Source organism: Vipera berus, assembly GCF_964194415.1.
Source record: "Vipera berus genome assembly, chromosome: 1".
NCBI classification, from domain to species: Eukaryota; Metazoa; Chordata; class Lepidosauria; order Squamata; family Viperidae; genus Vipera; species Vipera berus.
The window spans coordinates 95,902,856-95,923,446 of NC_138202.1; the positions used below are offsets into that span (position 1 = coordinate 95,902,856).

The 20,591-nt window shown below is 40.0% G+C and overlaps 1 protein-coding gene across 1 annotated transcript in view; it reads left to right on the plus strand.

Annotated features, from left to right (window-relative positions):
* KIAA1549L (KIAA1549 like) overlaps positions 1-20,591 on the plus strand; it is a gene marked incomplete at its 5' end in the record, with an annotated part of 179,326 nt that overhangs the window by 68,346 nt on the left and 90,389 nt on the right. Inside the window, 5 exons of the mRNA XM_081329331.1 lie at positions 5,074-8,778; positions 10,625-10,737; positions 12,717-12,936; positions 14,523-14,656; positions 19,109-19,271. Coding sequence (XP_081185457.1) covers positions 5,074-8,778; positions 10,625-10,737; positions 12,717-12,936; positions 14,523-14,656; positions 19,109-19,271 — 4,335 coding nt within the window. The remainder of the gene's footprint in view (positions 1-5,073; positions 8,779-10,624; positions 10,738-12,716; positions 12,937-14,522; positions 14,657-19,108; positions 19,272-20,591) is intronic.

Here is a 20,591-nt window from a genome sequence, read left to right on the forward strand (position 1 = left end):
AAGGAAATTATGGTGTATTTTTAGAGAGTGGGGATAAAATATAAATGTATCTATAACTGCTGTCAAGAAGACTGGAAGCCACTTTAGAATCTTCCTTTTCCTTGATTTCTTTTTCACGTTTCAGTCCTTACTATTCTTTAATTTAAAATTTGTACTGTTTTTAATTCTGTTGAAAAACTTCTTCAATAAATATTGTTTAAAAATAAAACAATGAAATATTTCTAGATTTACACAGGGTAGAAAAAGTGTTTTAGGGAAAGCAGTTATATCAGCTGAAAGCCTTTTTAATCTTCAATATTTTTGAGGCATGTAGGGAGATAGAATAAGGCTAAAAACTAGTCTACACTCAGTCTGCAATCAGCAGGTCATTGGCTCCTTTCTCTTTTGCCACTATTGTTAGTGTTTAACTAAGTGTTTTTGTTTAACTTTTGGTTTGTGTAAATACCTGAAGCAATTAATTCAACCTTCTTTTTATTTGTAGCTGCTGACTTTAGCCTGGCTTATGGATTAGCAAACAATAAAACTCACAAAAAAGATATAAATAATAAATGTATTTATTTAAAATATTTTGGGGTTGCTTTTGTGAAGGGAGGAATCCTCCAATTATTATTTGATAGGATTGGTAACTCTCAATACCAACAGCAAATACAAAATATATAAATCTCATTGATGTTGATAAAGTAAACAATCTACCTAAAAAAAGTCCTAAAATCAAAGTCATCAATAATCCCTTAAGAAATAATGCGTAAGAAAGGAAAATAAACCTTTCTTCTACGGTTTTTGTTTGCTGTTGGGTCATAGAATGAATGTTAGTTTATAATAAATTCCGGTGTAATGAGGCCACTGCAGCAAAGGCCATCCCCCCCCCGTATTAGACTGAATACTCTCCAAAGAGCTTTTGTTTGAGATTTCCCGCCCTCAAAATTTTCCACCCCACGGAATATAAAGGCAAACGGGGAGCAGTCTGAGACACCAAAATAGTGTTTTTTGATTAAACGCAAAAGGACGTCAGAAACCATTCCTGAAAAATTGTTGTGAAAAATATCTCAAAGCTGAAATACCCACATAGAATAACTTTTCCTGTAACTATCTTGGCATAATAATTGTTTGTGATAGTAGAGTTTGGGGAAGTTCAGTTCCATTCCCAGATAATAATTACAGCATTTAGAAAGGCAATTGCTATCTTCTTACTCCAATGTTATTTTCTTGTTTTCCATTTGTAATTTTTTGAGAATGTCTTTTTATGCATTATCTAACTGGTCAGTGTCTATTGGTTAATATAGAATAATTAAAGCCATGACTGCACAGCAGGAATTTAATTTGGCTTGTGGTTCTTGATGGTACGAGGGAATGATGGTATCCATCTATCTCATTATTACTTCCTAGTTAACTATCTGGCTTTGGTTTTTTTTAATAAACTTTTATTGAAAGTTTTACAAACAACGTGAAAACTAAGGCAAACAAAAAGAAAAAGCAGAAATGAGAGAAAAGAAAAAGAATGAAAAAGACAAAAGTGCAGAAATGCAGGAACAAAAAGAAAATGAAAGAAGAAGCTCCCAATTTCCTTTGCAGCAAATTTATGTACGGTTACAAAGTTATCTCTTATTCTATGGTTATAAAAGAAAGTTCACTCCTTTCTATTGTCCAGCTTTTTTTCTCTAATCATCGAAACTAAAAATCGTAAGTACATTTTCCCCATTTTATACAAAAAACCTATTAAGAGGTTTCTGGTTAATCATAAATATAGATATTTTTTATCTATGCAAAGAAATTAATTTAGTACCTCTGCCAGTTCCATTATCTTATCCATTATCCATTATCCATTATCCTTCAGGAGAAGGGCGGTATATAAATCAAATAAATAAATAAATAAATAAATCTTTGCCAATCTAGTTAGCTCTCTTTTGAACTATCTGTTGAACAAGAAAGATGGTTTATATTAACTCAGTTATCTATTGAAATGTCTACTTTCCATGCAAAGTTTTGATTACATTGTCAATATTTTGTATTATTTTCTATTCTGTATTCCTCCCCCCACCCTCTTATTTCTGTTTTTTTAAAAAGAAATCCTGGTCTGATTCAGTGTTTTGTAATTGGGTCATGCTGCTTTTTTGCTATATCCCTTTATTTTCCATGAAATACTATGGTGTATGTAGTATACAGCTTTGATGATGTAACATAATTCCCTGAGATAAGGTGGTAGTTTTACTGGGTAATATTTAATAGAAAAGGGATGCAGTGGCTCAGTGGGTTAGAACGCTGAGCTTGTTGATCAGAAGGTTGGCAGTTTGGTGGTTCGAATCCCAAGTGCCACGTAACAGAGTGAGCGCCTGTTACTCGTCCCAGCTTCTGCCAACCTAGCAGTTCGAAGGCACATAAAAATGCAAGTAGAAAAATAGGGACCACTACGGTGGGAAGGTAACAGCGTTCCGTACACCTTTGGCGTCTAGTCATGCCGGCCACATGACCACGGAGATGTCCTTAGACAAGCGCTGGCTCTTCGGCTTTGAAACGGAGATGAGCACCGGCCCCTAGATTTGGAAACGACTAGCATGCATGTGCGGGGGAACCTTTACCTATTTAATAGAAAATCAACGCTACATATACCGTATATACTTGAGTATAAGCCGACTCGAGTATAAGCCGAGACCCCCAATTTCACCCCCAAAAACTGGAAAAAGTTATTGACTCGAGTATAAGCCGATCCGCCGTTCTGCAAGCCTCTGCCGCCAGCAGAGGCTCGATCCGCCATTTTGCAAGCCTGAATACACAGGAATACCCTGTGTGGCCGCGGCTCTCGGGGAAGCCCTGGCTGTCCGCTTCCTCGCTCCATGCTGCCATTCGGGGCCCGCGCGTTCCCCGGGCAAATCGCGGCGCCCACCAGGCGAGGAAACACGCCCGCTCCAGTCGCCCCCCCTTCCCTCAGGAGACGCGAAGCAAGTGACCGCCGGGAGCTTACCGAGGACTTGCGCGTGGCTGAGGCTTCGGTGCTTCCAGGATCGCGCGCACCTCTCCCAAGCCGCCGCCGTCCGGAGACCTGCCGAAGTTTGGGGAGGTTTGGGGAGGTGCGCGCGCACCTCCCGAAACCTCCCCAAACGTCGGCAGGTCTCCGGACCTCCGCGCCCTGCCTGCCTGCTTCTTTCCGCAGCGGAAAGAAGCAGGCAGGCAGGGCGCGGAGGAACGGAGACCTGCCGACGTTTGGGGAGGTTTGGGCGCCTCCCCAAACCTCCCCAAACGTCGGCAGGTCTCCGTTCCTCCGTGCAGACCTGCCGACGTTTGGGGAGGTTTGGGCGCCTCCCCAAACCTCCCCAAACGTCGGCAGGTCTCCGTTCCTCCGCGCAGACCTGCCGACGTTTGGGGAGGTTTGGGGAGGCGCCCAAACCTCCCCAAACGTCGGCAGGAGGAACGGAGACCTGCCGACGTTTGGGGAGGTTTGGGGAGGCGCCCAAACCTCCCCAAACGTCGGCAGGTCTGCGCGGAGGAACGGAGACCTGCCGACGTTTGGGGAGGTTTGGGGAGGCGCCCAAACCTCCCCAAACGTCGGCAGGAGGAACAGAGACCTGCCGACGTTTGGGGAGGTTTGGGGAGGCGCCCAAACCTCCCCAAACGTCGGCAGGTCTGCGCGGAGGAACGGAGACCTGCCGACGTTTGGGGAGGTTTGGGGAGGCGCCCAAACCTCCCCAAACGTCGGCAGGAGGAACAGAGACCTGCCGACGTTTGGGGAGGTTTGGGGAGGCGCCCAAACCTCCCCAAACGTCGGCAGGTCTGCGCGGAGGAACGGAGACCTGCCGACGTTTGGGGAGGTTTGGGGAGGCACCCAAACCTCCCCAAACGTCGGCAGGTCTGCGCGGAGGAACGGAGACCTGCCGACGTTTGGGGAGGTTTGGGGAGGCGCCCAAACCTCCCCAAACGTCGGCAGGTCTCCGTTCCTCCGCGCCCTGCCTGCCTGCTTCTTTCCGCTGCGGAAAGAAGCAGGCAGGCAAGGCGCGGAGGTCCGGAGACCTGCCGACGTTTGGGGAGGTGCGCGCGCACCTCCCCAAACCTCCCCAAACTTCGGCAGGTCTCCGGATGGCAGTGGCTTGGGAGAGGTGCGCGCGATCCCGGAAGCACCAAAGCCTCGGCCGCGCACAAGTCCTCGGTAAGTTTTTTTGTTGACTGGAGTATAAGCCGAAGTGGAATTTTTCAGCCCAAAAAGTGGGCTGAAAAATTCGGCTTATACTCAAGTATATACGGTACATATATATATATTCATATATATGAATTTCTGAAATTCTGAATTAACATCATATCAACTATATTATAATTACCTTTGATGATTTTCATATTAAAAATGGATTTGTGCAAGTATGAATACAATTTTGTGTAGCCATTTCTTATATACAGTAAAGTACAATTACTTTTTCTAATTGAAAATGACTGCTTAGTTTTGCATTTTTGTGTTCATGTTGGAGTATGTATATATGTATGTGCCCTTAACATTTATATCTAAATATACAGAGAATTATTGGGACATTTTAACCTTTGTTGTCCTTTCTCTCATTTTGTTTCCTATATATTCTTGCTTTCTTTTCCTTCATGTAATTATATACATAATTACTGCTGGCAAGATAACACCTACAGCTGCTCTGTGAAGGAACCTAGCCAAGGCTGACAATATTCATATGCAGCATTGATTGCCAAGTCACCAATATATACTTGTCAGCGTTCCTTTCATTTGTTTGGCTTCTGACTCCAGCTTTCTTAATACGTTGGCATATTGAAGCTGATAACAACTTTAGGAATTTTATCAAGTGCAGCTTGGTCAAGTCTTTGTAGTTTATGTAACTGATAACAGGATTGGCAGTCATAGGCCTTTTAGCATGTTAACTGAACTTATATTCACCTGTAATTTATCCTCGCTATCATACATTTTACTTTTCTGTACATTTACCAGTGTCAGTGGAACTCTTGTTATTATTTATCTCATGAGTTTTCTCTTCTCTGTGAGGAGAATCTTTCTGCAGATACACTTTAAGCCTCTTGTTTCCAGGTGCACGTGTTCTGTTTTAATAGTCGTTTGGTATTATCTTTCAGGTGCTGAGGAACAACGGATACTTGTTGCTCCCTCTTCAGAACCTTTTACCAACTGGAGAGCTATATTGTCACCAACATGGCCTTCTAAAGAACTTGAGTCTTCCTCAGTGGGTGACATTTCAATGAGGCAAGCCTTGGAGAATGCTAATTTGCTTCAGATAATAAAAAGTACATTAGCAGGGACTCGGACCAGAACTATGGACCAAAGTAGGTTTTTACCAACTCTCTATCAAGGCAGTGGCAACAGTGCATCGCAGGAACCTTCAACTGAATCACCAACGAAGTCTCAGGAAGTTGATGAAATGACTATTGTATCAGGTTTGCCTCAAATTAGTGTGTCCCCTACATTGTCTACATCATCATCAGTGACACATCCAGCTTCTATTTTGTCATCTCAGATAATTCCATGTACAACATCTTCCATTTCAACTGAAATCACATTAAGATCTGACATACTTCCAAACTTTCCATTATCATCCCCTTTGTCTTTGATAAAGGATACACCTCATGTCATTGTTGTTTCCAATTCATCTGTGTCATCTACCAAAATGCCCTCATCCATAAGTGTAAAACATTTACTCAGCACGAACACAGCTAAATCTAATTTGAATAAAAAATCAGGTAATTTACTGAGCACAACAAAGTACGTGTTACCCAGAATTGTTGGCAATGAATCTTTGGTTGCTACCTCCTCTGATTACAATTTTGAATTGATTAATAAGCATCCCATAGAAACAGCCAAGATATATATATATCCAAGGGATAGGAAATGGCATTCATTTGCTTTCCGTGTATTAATACCTGGTCAGGATTTTGATGTACTACCTAATCAGAGAGCTGCACTGAGTTTTAGAAAAAATAATTCTTTTTCTGAATTAATCCATAAAGCATCTTCTACCCCACCATTCACAAGTAAACCAACGGATATCACAACGTCTCTGAAAAAAAGCAGCACGTTTGTAACCACATCATACCCAGTTCTTAAAAGAAGGAAAACAATCCCATGGATTTCTGCATCCGTTACTCATACCTCAAGTGCTCTGTCTTCATTATTGGAAACCATTACTGCTGTGTCCTCTATGATAATGTCAAAATCTACAGAAGAGAGAGCATTAACATCTCCTGAAAGTCAAAGACTTTCTCATTTGACTAATATGTCTTCCTCAACAGGGGCAACTATATTTTTTTCAGAAGCAATAAGAAAAGATAATGCAATAGAGCAAATACCAACATGGGCAACTGTTCCTGCCTCCTATTCAACACATGACGTTTCTTCCTTAATTATGACGACAAATTGGCCAGCTTACATAGCCTCTCATTCTACTGTTTCAACATCAAATCCTAACATTGTTTCAGAGACTAACTTAACAAATTTTCATGTCACAAAATCAACCTGGGTTTTTAAAAAAGATAGAAATTATGAAGCTACTACATGGTCTCCTAATTTTTCTGTGGAGAAATTATTGCGACAACAGTCTTTCACAAAGGATTCTACAGTGTCCCCAGGTCTTGGTGCAAATAATATCCCTCCCTACTGGTTTTTGGAGACACCGTCCAGACGATTTGCTGTAACAATTTCTGCCAGCAAACAAACACCTTCACAAAAAATGCTTCATAATGTTTTTTCACAAGAAAGAACAACCTTTACCGCTTTTTCAGTTTCTTTGCCAACTTCTTTTAGAGACCTTTTGAAATCTCACTCTACTGCCACATCTGTACTTCCACTTAATGATTCTATGAAGCTAAAGCCAATAGAATCTAAGAAACAAAACCCAAATCTTGGTTTAACAAAAAAAGAGAAAAATTCAATAGTATTCACAACTTTAGGCTCACATTCAAAACATTTATCGCAGCCACTTTTAAATAATTCTGCTGATGAACATTCATCTATGGCTGACACAGCTTACAAAACTGCTATGGTAACTTCAGACACATATGATTTGGGCTCAGTTATTTCATCAGACGAACATTTGAGAACCCCAGCAACAGTTTCCATGGGCCTTAATGATGCCACTTCAGAAAGCAACTTAGATATGTTAAATAAAGCTTTAGTTCCTCACTGGGACAATAGAGATTGGCAGTCCACTACTGATGGAAAGAAGACAGCCCAGATATTTCTAACCACACAAGATATTGCAAGTCACACAGCTTTAGAAAGAGCACATTCAAAGATTCCTGTCTTGAAACGATCAACGAGTTATGTAAAGAACAAACCTTCCAGTTCTTCAGTAGCATCCATTAATATAACTGCAACATCTGCTCGGCAAGTTTCAGTTTTACCTTTCACTAAAATGAAGTCTAAGGGTTTCTCAGAATTTAACATATTGTTATCTTCCATAGAAGCATCATATTCACCCTTTTTTCAAAACCCAAGTACCTTGTCACAGATCACAGAAATGCCATTATTACGATCAGAACGAAACATAGATACATCTCAAAGTTTTCTGGAAAATTTTACAGTTGGGAATACTAATTTCACTTCTGATTATCGAAAACGGTCCTATTCTCCATCTAAAGATTTCACAGCTACTAACACTGAAACATCTAATCTGGATGCATTTTCTACAACTTTGTCAACACATTTTCATTCGTGGCTGTTTGTTTCTACTGACAAATTGCACAGGACACCCAAACCTCAGACAACTAACTCTGAAAAGCTGTTTGCCTCAATGAACATGTTTTATACCTCACTTCCATTTTCATTGGCTTCTCAGTTCATTGCTAAATTAACTGTTCCAGTAAATAATAAAAATAGTACAATTAGTAATAAAAAAGTTCCTACTAAATCAGTTGTAAGCTCAGTGCCAACGTTAAATGTCACTGAAGAATACTCGATCGTAAGAAAAAAAACAGATTTTGCAAATAACTTTAACTCAGAAACACATAATCAATTGAGCAAACCATCTACAGCATTAACTACTAGAATGTTGCACACGAATAATAAAAATAATACCCAAGGTACAGTTAAAATACCTAATGAGATCACTACAATCACTCCATTGCAAACACATACCACTTTTGCAGCTATCATAGCTTCTATCCATGCATCACAAACGCAGCTAACTTCTTTGTTGCCAACAACCAACTTTACTCATTCTGTCATTACAGTGTTACCGTCTGTGTCTCCTGGTGTATTATCATCTCTAACAACTTCAGAAGCAACACCAGTTACAGGAAAATCAGCTCCAACATCACCAATGCTGACTTCATCCTTGTTCTCACTGAGCACTGACAATTCACCATCTGTGATGGCATTAAGCACGTTAAAATCAACATTAGCAAAAAATAACACTGTCACAAAAATGGCACCAACTTTAAGCCCAATAGTAATACATGCAAATTTTCCAGTTGTCTCAAGGGATGATTCTGTATTACCTGAATATATCACTAGTTCATCCCCAATTCAGAAATATGGTAGAGTTTCAGTCCCCACAACACTTGCACCAAGACAAACTGAAACTTTATTTGACACCAAGAAATCCACAAGCCCAGACATCACTAAAACACCAACTGCATACCCATTAACAATGACAGCAGCTTTGACATCTATTACAGCATCAGCGAAGACAGCTAGACTTCTCCCTACATCTGCTGAAAATGCCGCTGTTGCTGCTACTGCATCAGTGTCAACTGCAGCTTTTGTTAATGTGACAACAGTTCTTCCTCTGGAATGCCAGCTGTCCAGAAACCTGCTGGTTAAGACAGGTATGAATATGCGTACATTTGGATGCTAGATATTGTTTTTGATTATGAAAGTGTAATAATTAATTTCAGGGGCATTTTAATTAGCATAGTAAAGTGAAAAGGCTAACTAGGTGGATGGATGGTATTTTTTTAAAATCATTTTTTTTACACAGCACAGCTCAAACTTCTTATAGCACAGTTCTAAAACTAGTGGTGCTCCCATTAATGCTGGAAAGCCTGCTTAATCTCAAGGCTAAGAGAATCTTGGTATATTACATGGATGGACCACCATTTGATGGTTAAGGGTCACACTTTGAGGCCAAGAACCTCAGGTAGGGTAAGTCCATATTATGCACATAGGAAGGGCTAGGTTGGGGAGATCTTTTTCTAATTCTGATATCCTTTTTATAAAGATTCCCCTTACAATGTTCTTTACTTTCTCACTTCAAAATAGTGGGAAACTCTTTTTGCAGTTTTGCACTGCACGTGATGCTTCTTCATGTTTCCCAATTGTATCAGATAGAAAGGGAACTGCCCAGCAAAGATTTTATAAACATACATGGGATAATGTGCTGGTTTGTTCATCAGGCTTAAGACCTTGACAGCTGATGTAACAGCCTCATTCCAGCCACCAACTTTCTTTTAGCTGACATATTTGGAATCATATTGATAAGGATTCAAAGACACAGGTCTTTAATAAGTTAGTTTATTGCAAGAATCATAGAAGCAGTTAAGAATAGGTCCCAGCAATTAAAGACACAGGTCTTTAATAAGTTAGTTTATTACAAGAATCATAGAAGCAGTTAAGAATAGGTCCCAGCAATTGCCAAGCATAAAATATAAACCCTATTGTTAATAAATTCAGTATTTGATCTTTCTGGCTCTTCCCCACCCAGGTAGGGCTGGTGGCTTGAGACCACCTCCCTCAAGGAGCAGTTTTCATCTGTCCTCTTTTAAGTTTAGTCTGTTTAGTTCTGATCTTGCCAGAAGTCTTATACTTTCCTAATGTATAAGATTATTAGGAAGATCCTAATTTGAACTGTGTGAGAAGCATGCCTTCCCATGATTATGGGTAGGATTTGGGAATTGGGAACATTGTGTTTCTAGATGGGAAATTGTGTCTTTGATTCTAGGCTTCTGTTTGAACATACTATTACCTCTGTTCCTGTGGATAATCTATGCCTGGAGATAAAGGATGGGACCAGCTAGGGAACATTGATTTCCTGAACCTCCGGATTCCACAAATGGCATTTTCTAAGGTGCTGGCAATATCAAGATCTGCTTAATTCCACTGTATTGTCCTCTTCTTCCTCCAAGGCAGTCTTTCTCAAGCTGGCTCCTGTATTTATGAGAGTTGCAGTTACACTTTGGAGACTTCCAGGATAGGAGAGGTTGTTCTGAGGTCACACAACCAGATATTCTATTCATGAGAGCATTTGATGTACATGGATGCAGAACATTTACAAAATTGGGACCACGTATAAAAGCTAATTTTATTAAAAAGCCAAAAGAAGGAGAGAAGACTTTGTCATCAAGAAACAAATTAGGAAAACTTTAGGAGAAGCTGCAGATTCTTTTAGGCCAGAAATATTTCTCTAAGAAATGTTTATCAATAAGGATTTCTAATTATTTAATTATGATTACGGTAACATTATGCTTTTTGTTGGTTTAAAAGATTAACAGTTAATGGTCTTTGGCTGTAAATAATAATCTTTACCTGAGTTCAAGTTTTCAGTACTGAATGTAAATTCCCTTGCAGAATTCAGTTTGTTTATAAATTATATGCCAGGCATTATGATTTGGAAAAAAATAATAGAGAAAATGAACAAAGGATACTTTTAAATAAATATGCATCTTTACATTCTAGTATTGTTTCTGAATACAAGAAGACTGCTGCTGAGTGGCTCCTTAAAACAAAATGTCACTAAAGGTCTCACCCTGGCATTGCGTCAAGCTTTCAATCAAAATGTCAATGCACAAGTAAGCAAGTTTGGTGTCTGTTTTATAATCGGATTAAGAACACAAGCTAAGGGTTTTTAAAACATATTTGTGAAAATGTATAGAATTGATACAATTGTTGTGCATTACAAATAGGAAAACAAACTATTTTTATTTATCAGTTTCTTTTAGAATATATTTCCTTGATTTTAGGCAGAGCAGGGCAGCAGCTTTTATTGTTAAGATTGAAAAATCTGGGCAGTTTGCATTGAAAAATCTCTGGTTGAAAATGCAGTGTCCGGAATGGAATGTGCAATTCATTCCAGTGGAATGGGACTTCTATTATTTTAGATATATTTTTTGCTAACAATTAACCAGTGGAATGGCTTGCCTTCAGAAGCTGTGATTGCTCCATCACTGGAGGCTTTTAAGAAGAGATTGGACAGTCAATTGTCTGAAATGGTATAGAGTCTCCTGCTTGAATAGGGGGTAGGACTAGAAGACCTAGGTCCATTCTAACTTGGTTATTATGTTACTGTCAACACTGCTAACATCGGATGTTCTCCCTTTGACAAAAGATGAAGAAGCAGCTATTTCATATTTAAAACTTGTGTGTTACTTTTAGAGCTAGAATCAGTTGATGGTGGGGGAGGAGGAAGAATGTCTCTAGGTTGTTTTGAAATAAGAGAAGATAAGAATTTGGCGGGTTGTCTAACAGAAGGGAAAACTGACCCTTCAAACTAATTGAAGAATGCGACAGCAATGGAAGGAGGAGAATTGTGCTTAATACTATTGTGCTAAGGGGAGGGGAATTCAGATTCCAGCTTCCAGCAAGCATTGCCAATGTTATAGGGGTCTAATAAAAGACTTTTAAGGTAAAAAAAATGCCTCAGAGTCCTTTGAAGAGCTCATCCCTCGGAAACCTGACAGTTACTCAGTTAAGATCAATTAACTTGTAGGAGAAGCAATACATCAATCTGAAAAAGGGAAACAGCATACAAAATTTACTTTCAGAATGTTTAAGGAGGTGCAACAAGAGAGCTATTACTGTTGTTAAGCTATTCTCTGGTTTGCACAATATTTTGGTTCCTACAACTTTAGTATCCCTTCTGTTGCTGTTTTTATTTTATTTATTTTATTTATTTTATTTTATTATTTCGAAAGAATAATGGTCTGTATAGATTTGTAAGGGCCGCGGTGGCTCAGTGGGTTAGGACGCTGAGCTTGTCGATCAGAAGGTCAGCAGTTTGGCGGGTCAAATCCCGAGTGCCGCGTAACAGAGTGAGCGCCTGTTACTCGTCCCAGCTTCTGCCAACCTAGCAGTTCGAAAGCACGTAAAAGTGCAAGTAGAAAAATAGGGACCACTACGGTGGGAAGGTAACAGCGTTCCGTGCGCCTTTGGTGTCTAGTCATGCCGGCCACATGACCACGGAGACGTCCTTGGACAAGCGCTGGCTCTTTGGCTTTGAAACGGAGATGAGCACCAGCCCCTAGAGTCGGAAACGACTAGCACACATGTGCGGGGGAACCTTTACCTTTTACCTTTATAGATTTGTAAAATGCATAGTTAGTATTCCATTCCAATATTCCAGTGTCTTGTAAGGCAAGCTCTTAATACATATTTGCATACAGTATAACATAGAACGAAAAAACTTATCATATGTATTTTGCTATAACAACTTGCATTTTTCCACAACACTGTAACTGGCGTAGAGCTTAGTAACATAGGACTATTGAATACTAAATAGTCAACAAAGAGAATAATCCATTTGAAGTAAGTCAGGTCACCTATGGCCAAGTGCTTTTAACTCTGTGCTCATTCTTCAATGAGTGTTAATCTAACAAAACATTTTTAATTATTCATAATTTTATTGAAAGGGCAATTTTGTCTTGATCATTTCTTTGAGATTAATGTTTTTAGTTCCTTGAACAGAGGAGTCATAAAGTTCTCTGAGTGATCTGAAACAAAACACTTAATTGTGAAGAATATGAAATGCATATTTATCTTTTTTATTTTTCAGATAGAAATTTTGGAACAATCAAACAATGTGACAATTGGTTACTATGTTACTCAGGACAGACTCGTTTTCATACCTGCTGTGGTTATTGAAATGCTAATTGCTTATGGTGTTACTAATGCCACTTTAGATATTAGGAAACATGTGCCAAATCTTCATTCTGTTGCTGTCTTAGCCTTGCCATGGAACCCACTGCCAGCTTATCATTTTCAGTTGAAAACAGGTAAATTTTCTCAAATGTACACTCTCAGAGGTAATAGGGTTATATCTGTTAGTACAGTTACAAATTTCAGTGTTAGAACAGGAAGTAAAAAGTTCTTTGTACATCCAGGATTCTAAACTTGGCACAAAAGAGATTGTGTTCCAGTAATTAAAATGTATTAGAAGTGGGGGTTCCTTCCTTCTCTGTTTAAAGCTTGTTCTTCTATCAAATAGTATTGAGAACAATTGGGTCAGTCTGCCCCTTGAAAATTAAGATACTGGCATGTAATTAGATAAAATTAGCTAATTTAATTGTAACAATGAATTAGCTGATAAAATTTGCTTGATTTTTTTAAAAACTAATAGGCCTAAAGCAACAAAGCACACTTTTATATGTGTTACAACAACATCTGATTTTTATTACCCCTTTAACTGTATCAGATTATTTTTCTGTTCTTTAAAAAAGTTTTTAACACTCTTCAAAAAGGTTTGCAGAGTGCTTAACAAACACCATTATTAAAAGTGTCTGTTCTACATTTAACCTTCTAAAACATGTCACAGAAAGCAAAAGAGTTAAAGAGGAAGGAGGAAAAAAAAATCCAAACGACAGTACTGCTTGCAGCTATCATAATTAGCTGGACTGGAATCAATTTACTTGAAATAGAAACATAGTATTTCATACTACTAGCATTACTGAGGTAATCCTCAGGTTATGACCACAATTGACACTGGAATTGCTATCGCTAAGAAATGTGTTTATAAAGTCTGACATCACACAACCACATCACATAGCGACAGCAATCCCGTACAATGCTATTGTAACCGCAGGACCTACATTAAGCAGGGAGGGGCAGGCGTCTTAGGTAAGGAGTGTGGGGGTGCTGTGGGGGATGGCTGGCATAGGTTGCACGGAAGTTGTGGGAGGCCCGGCATAGGCTGTGCACAAGTCAGGGGGACCGGTAGAGGCTGTGGGCTGGTGGGGAGTACTGCAGATTGAACAAAAAGTGGGAGCAATTTGTGACCTTCTCTGTTGGCTTCCCCATTGACTTTGCTTTTGGAAAGCCAGCAGCCAATAGTCATTATGTGACACAGCTTCCTGTGATTTAGTAATTGTGAACTGGGCATATGAGTACCTGGACCATGATCATGTGATTGTGGCCAGAACTTTGAGGTAACATTCAGCACTGCCATAATTTCAAACAGTCGCTGAACAAATGGTTGTTAAACAAGATATACTTGTACTATATATTTAATGCTCTATTTTAATGCCATATTATGAAATCTTGTGCAGTGAATTTTGTTTCATTTATTAGAAGTTAGTTTTGAATTCAGTGGCTGACCTTGCCTGGGCTTGGAGCCTAAGCATAGTTGGGAGAACTCCATGGAATATCAGGCCAGATAGGGCAGTAAAAATCATCCCAGGAGAAAGAAATGGCCAACCACTTAAGTACTGTTGCAAGAAGACTACCTAATTGTGTTGATGAAGTCATCAGGAGTAAGTTTGACTTGAAGACACTTTGTTCTTCAAGATACGTGTAGAGTTTCAGATTTTAACAAGGCAGATAGAAAATATACATTCACTAAATGCAATGGCTCTTGTTCATCTAGAATTACAGTTTGTGGATGAATCAGACAACATAAAGTCATGCAGATTTGTTCAGACAATGGAACAAAGATTGCAGAGGGCATTTCAAGATGCTGAGAGGAAAGTCTTGAATACCACTAGCAAGTTAAATGTTCAGGTAAAACATTTTATCTTTATCAAATTATTACTATGTACAACAGGTGAAGATCAGGTCTTATTTTTAATCCTATTGGAAGGGCAATATAAATATATTTTACTGTTACCATTTATTAAGAGAAAATTCATTCATATGATGACTTAGTTGTAATTTATTATTTATTTTATTATTGTCCATTTATTATCATTATTAATTTATTTAATAGATTTATATCCTGCCCTTTTTTTTGAACAAGAGCTCAAAGCAGTATCCATAATGCTCTTTCTTCCTGTTTTGGGCTGAGTGTGATTTCATGATTAAAAGGACTAGAATCTAGGTCTCCCTGTTCCTTGTGTAACACCTTGACCACTGCATATATGTTTGGAATCTTACTTCCATGTGTATATAAACATATACAAGGGCACTTATTCTTACAGAATTATATTTTATTTCGGTACATCTCTCACACTTTTCCGTTCAATATGCCACTTTGTTTGGAGCCAAAGGAATACTGTTGGCGAATCTCAAGGAATATTGTCTGTCTGCGCAGACAAACAGAATTCAAGACTTTAAGCTGGACTTTGTATTAAAAAAAGATTCAGAAATGCAGAAATTTAGTTATCCTCTCTACAATTATTTATCTGCTAAGCAATAATTGCATAAATGAATGAATGTTGATGATGGATTGGATGCCTGGTTTTTCTTCTTTTTCTTGGGGGTTTTTTGTTTATTTTTCTTGTTTATTTTTATTATTTTTAGCCTCCCAGGGTTGTGTTCTGCAAGATGGGTGGCTATATAAATATTTTGAATGTATGAATGAATGAATGCATTAGCTAGCTGTTGTAGTACTCCCATGCACAGTAATTACCAATGACAGAATTCATTTTAAACTGATCTCCCTATAAAATTACAAAGAGAACATGAGTTCCAAAATCCTGTTCAGTATCTGCAAAACCAATTGAGTTGTGTTATAATGGCCAGTTCACAAAGCAGAGGGCACCAGTCTTTCCACATTTAAAAGCAGTTATGCTGTATGAATAATGTATCTTAACCCTTTATTTGTAGTTATTGAAAGATTACTTAAGAATATAGAGGTAAAACATATTGGCTGCATTTCTCAGATGCTGTAAAACTAAACCAGTTACTTTTATTTTATGGATATCTAAATCTTTTAAAAGCTATAACTAACTAAAAGATATACATATAAATGTATCATCATAATTCTTTTTCCCCCTAAAACCACCGATTGATTGATTGATTGATGAAGGAATCTTACAGCAATGTGTGTTACTAAATGGAGCAATGGCAAAATTCAATAATCATTTGAAACATTTTTCCACATTTTACATTCAGTTAATTATATATGCACTTCCAGATATGTAGTCATACTCTATACCACAGGTCGGCAACCTGCGGCTCCGGAGCCGCATGCGGCTCTTTGAGCCGTCTCTTGCGGCTCCCAGCCGCCCGGTGCGCGCGCACCTCTTCCAACGGGCAGTGGTGCGCGCGCACCTCTCCAAATGGAGAGTGGCACCGCCCGTTTGGAGAGGTGCACGCGCACCTCCCCGAATGGGCGGAGGTGCGCGCGCACCTCCCCAAACCTTTGGAGAGGTGCGCGCGTACCTCCGCGCGAATGGGCAGCGGTGCCGCTCTTTGAGGAAGCTGCTGCGGCCCGTCTGTGAAGCTGCCGAAAGCGGCAGCTTAGCAGACGGGCCGCGGCAGCTTCCTCAAAGAGCGGCGCCCCTGCCCATTCCGAGAGGTGCGCGCGCACCTCCCCAAACCTTTGGAGAGGTGCGCGCGTACCTCCGCGCGAATGGGCAGCGGTGCCGCTCTTTGAGGAAGCTGCTGCGGCCCGTCTGTGAAGCTGCCGAAAGCGGCAGCTTAGCAGACGGGCCGCGGCAGCTTCCTCAAAGAGCGGCGCCCCTGCCCATTCCGAGAGGTGCGCGCGCACCTCCCCAAACCTTTGGAGAGGTGCGCGCGTACCTCCGCGCGAATGGGCAGCGGTGCCGCTCTTTGAGGAAGCTGCTGCGGCCCGTCTGTGAAGCTGCCGAAAGCGGCAGCTTAGCAGACGGGCCGCGGCAGCTTCCTCAAAGAGCGGCGCCCCTGCCCATTCCGAGAGGTGCGCGCGCACCTCCCCAAACCTTTGGAGAGGTGCGCGCGTACCTCCGCGCGAATGGGCAGCGGTGCCGCTCTTTGAGGAAGATGCTGCGGCCCGTCTGTGAAGCTGCCGAAAGCGGCAGCTTAGCAGACGGGCCGCGGCAGCTTCCTCAAAGAGCGGCACCGCTGCCCATTCGCGCGGAGGTACGCGCGCACCTCCGGTCGTTCGGAGAGGTGCGCGCGCACCTCTCGGAATGGGCAGGGGCGCCGCTCTTTGAGGAAGCTGCCACGGCCCGTCTGCAAAGCTGCCGAAAGCGGCAGCTTTGCAGACGGGCCGTCGCCGTCGGGCAACCGGGAACCGGTTCCATCTCATTTTTTAAAAAATGGCAGCCGCGTGCGTCCGCGCATGCGCAAAAAACCTTTTTGCGCGTGCATGGACACACGCACGCGGCTCCCTCTTTTTTTAATTTGTGATGGAACCGGTTCCCAGTGGCTCTTTTTCTTTTTTAGGTTGCCGACCCCTGCTCTATACTGAGTGGTAAAAATCAAAATAAAATTTGATAGGATCTTTTCTAGTTGACCAGTCATGCCAGAAATCCATAGGGATGTGCCAAAGGAAAGAAGTGTCAAAAATTTGGCTTGATAAACTTGACTGGCAGTTGTGAATTGTTTACTTTGTGTAGAAAGAGTATAAATCACCTACAGTAATTGCTTTATGAAAAAAATCCTGAATTCAGAACAAGGAATAATTTATTTGGCCTTTGAATAATTTTTATATGAGCTGTATATCTTATCTATATTATCCATTTGAACTTTTAACACCTTTTGGTATATATGTTACTTTATTTTATAATTTAATGGTTCTTAGCATAATATACCCTCAAAACAGGTAGAACAAAAAGCCAGCAATGGATGAGAGAGATAGGAGTGATTTGCCCTGATACCTGTATATTCCTCCCTTATGAAATGTTTGTCCTTCATCAGTACAGAATCTTGTAATAGAATCTTCCTATCAGAGATGAGATCTTTATCTCATTGTATTAAATCTGTTTGAGTTTTCTTACATTTAGAATGTGCCTGTAAGCAAGAATTTGTTTCATTCCTTCAGTTCATGCATGATGCACAGCATATTTTTTTGGGCACTTTTTAAACTAATAGAGATGAGGAAGAGTTATGTGTGCTCTTTTGCTTCTTCTTTGAGCATCAAGAAAGGATGGCAGTCTTGTCTGCCCCAGATGTTTGCTGCAGGTCTGTGCAATTAGACTTGCATAATGTGCACTGAAAGCATGTGGTAAACTTTGTGGGCATAATATTACTCTGTTGAAAATGGCATTACCATGAAGATAAGACATATTGCTCATTTGAACTTACTCCACTCCCTATTTGTTTTAATTGAAGAAACCTGAATGAAATATTGTCTTCCCCCATGCATGGAACATGCCATTTTTACTTCTCCTGCTTGTTCCGTCTTCCATTTTCCCCTCAGTTCTGCTTTCCATACTATAAAATTGGTGTCAAGGTTCCGATAGAGAGAAATAAAACAGAACTCCAAGGCTTGGAAATTCCTCAAAGAACATGTTTATTAGTTACAAAGTATTGGCACGTCAAAAGTGAAACCAGGTCTGAAGACACATGTAACAATTCCCCAATACAAAGTTAAGAAATCCCACCTCTAAAGCTATGCAAGCAACTACATCCCCCAGTACGTCTTCTTAGTGGGCTTTTCACGAAACGCCCAGCCTGCAGTCTCGGGAGCAGCCAATGACCTTCGTTCCCATGGGACAAAAGAATATTTTGACTAGCCAACCATCTGGCAATCCCCCCTGCCCCCTTTCTATGTATCAACTGAAAATGAATAGGCGAAAATGGCTGCAGCCACATTCATTTTTAAAGTTGACAATTGGTTGTGATTTGCTTAGTTGATAGCCCTGTAGATTAGGTGGCTGGCAGAAACTATAAGAACAAATGGGATTTGAATGTTTTGAATGCCCAGCTTTTAAAATTTAAAATGGAGTAGAACCAAACGTAACAACAGAAATATTACTATTTTCTTACTTATATACAGGCATCCAAATGACCCATCATTGTACATATAAAGAATGTGCTTCCAAGATGAGTTTTTGTTTGTGAAATAGCAATACTCTTTTCTCCTGCCTGCTGGATTGGTTGGATTGTCTATCCGAAGAGTGAAAATACCTGGGAGCATGTGTCTTTTGCAGTAATGGCATGATTAACATTTACCTGGATGACTGAGAATCTCCATAGGCATTTACCCTTGATCTTTGAATTAATATAATAGTACAGTACATGGAAAGAGCAATAAATCAAACTGAAGTTATCCACTCTGTCTCTATTGCAATTGTTTTATTTTTTCAGATCCTGAACACATCAAATGTATCTCAGGCTGTCACTCTGTTGTATGTGGTGAGAAATGAAAGTACAGTCTTAAATGGCACAGTTTCAAGCAGCCTTCTTAATCAGCTTTCAGCTGAACTGGTGGGATTCTATCTTACTTTCCCACCATTAACTATTGCTGAAGGTAAGTCTTCTTTTGTATTGTTCTATTTTTATTTTATTCAAAAAAGCTAAAATACAAATATACAAAATACAATACAAAAATATTAGTTAAAATACAAAAATACAAATTTAAAACTTCAAAAAAATTCTTTCAAAAAACAAAGAAGAAAACACAAAACAAAAAAGACATTAAAATGCATTTAAAAAACCCTCACACATATATACATATTATCCCCCCTACTGGCCAACTGATTAATATATATTACAACAATATTAGTTTCCCACCCCTTGTGAAAGAGGCCCATTTTTTTAAAAAAACAAACTACCAAATCTATTTGCAAGTTATTAGCCTATCATCTATATACTATATAAAAAGAGCCTTGGTGGAGCAGTGGGCTAATGCCTCCTTAAGTAACACCAGCTGCCTGCAATTAGTGCAGGTTCGAGTCCCACCAGCCTCAAGGTTGACTCAGCGTTCTGGTAAAATGACCCAGATTGTTCAGGGCAATAAGCTGACTTTGTAATAATGCCGCTTGGGGGGGGGGGGGGCGAAAGCCCTAATAAGGCATATACATAGAATGAAGGCTATTGCTAAGCACATTGGTTTCTGCTTAAATTGTAAGCCGCCCTGAGTCTTCGGAGAAGGGCGGGATATAAATGGGATTAAAATAAAAAAATAAAAATACTATATTAATGACCAAATAGTTAGCAAGAAGAACAATAATGATAAAAAAGGCAAGATTAAGGTTTCAAAATCCTCTCTTTGGAACTGTTATTGTAATCAAGGGGTCCCCAACCCTTGGGCTGTGAGTCACTACCAGGTGGCAGCCTGTTGGGACCAGGCGATTGAAGTGGTGGGCAAGCACGTGAAGCTTCACTTGTACACGCGTGGGGTTTAGGTTGTGTGCATTGCTGTCAGTCAATGAAACCAAAAAGGTTGGGGACCCCTGTTGTAATCAACTCGTAGAAAATTTACCAAGGCATCTCATCTACCTCAAGTTGGCCCAAAAGATAACAGTCGTTTGTCCTGGATCAAATATCCATGTTTTTCACACTCCCCTAATACTTGGTAATCATTCATATTACATGAGGTTTCAGGAGGTGATAACCCCTTGCTGGCCTTGGCTGATCCCATAAAGGAGAGTAGGACTTCATTTGTCCTTCAAAGAGTAACAAATAGTAGAGCTGCAGGCTAGATTGTTAAAAAGATATTCTGGGGAAAGGAACAATCCATTTTCATATGCTGCCCAAAAAAACTACATGGACAGAATCAAAAAATCACTAAGAGGTGAGTTCAGCTCAAGAACATATTTACTAATAATGGATAGACTATTTGGAAATA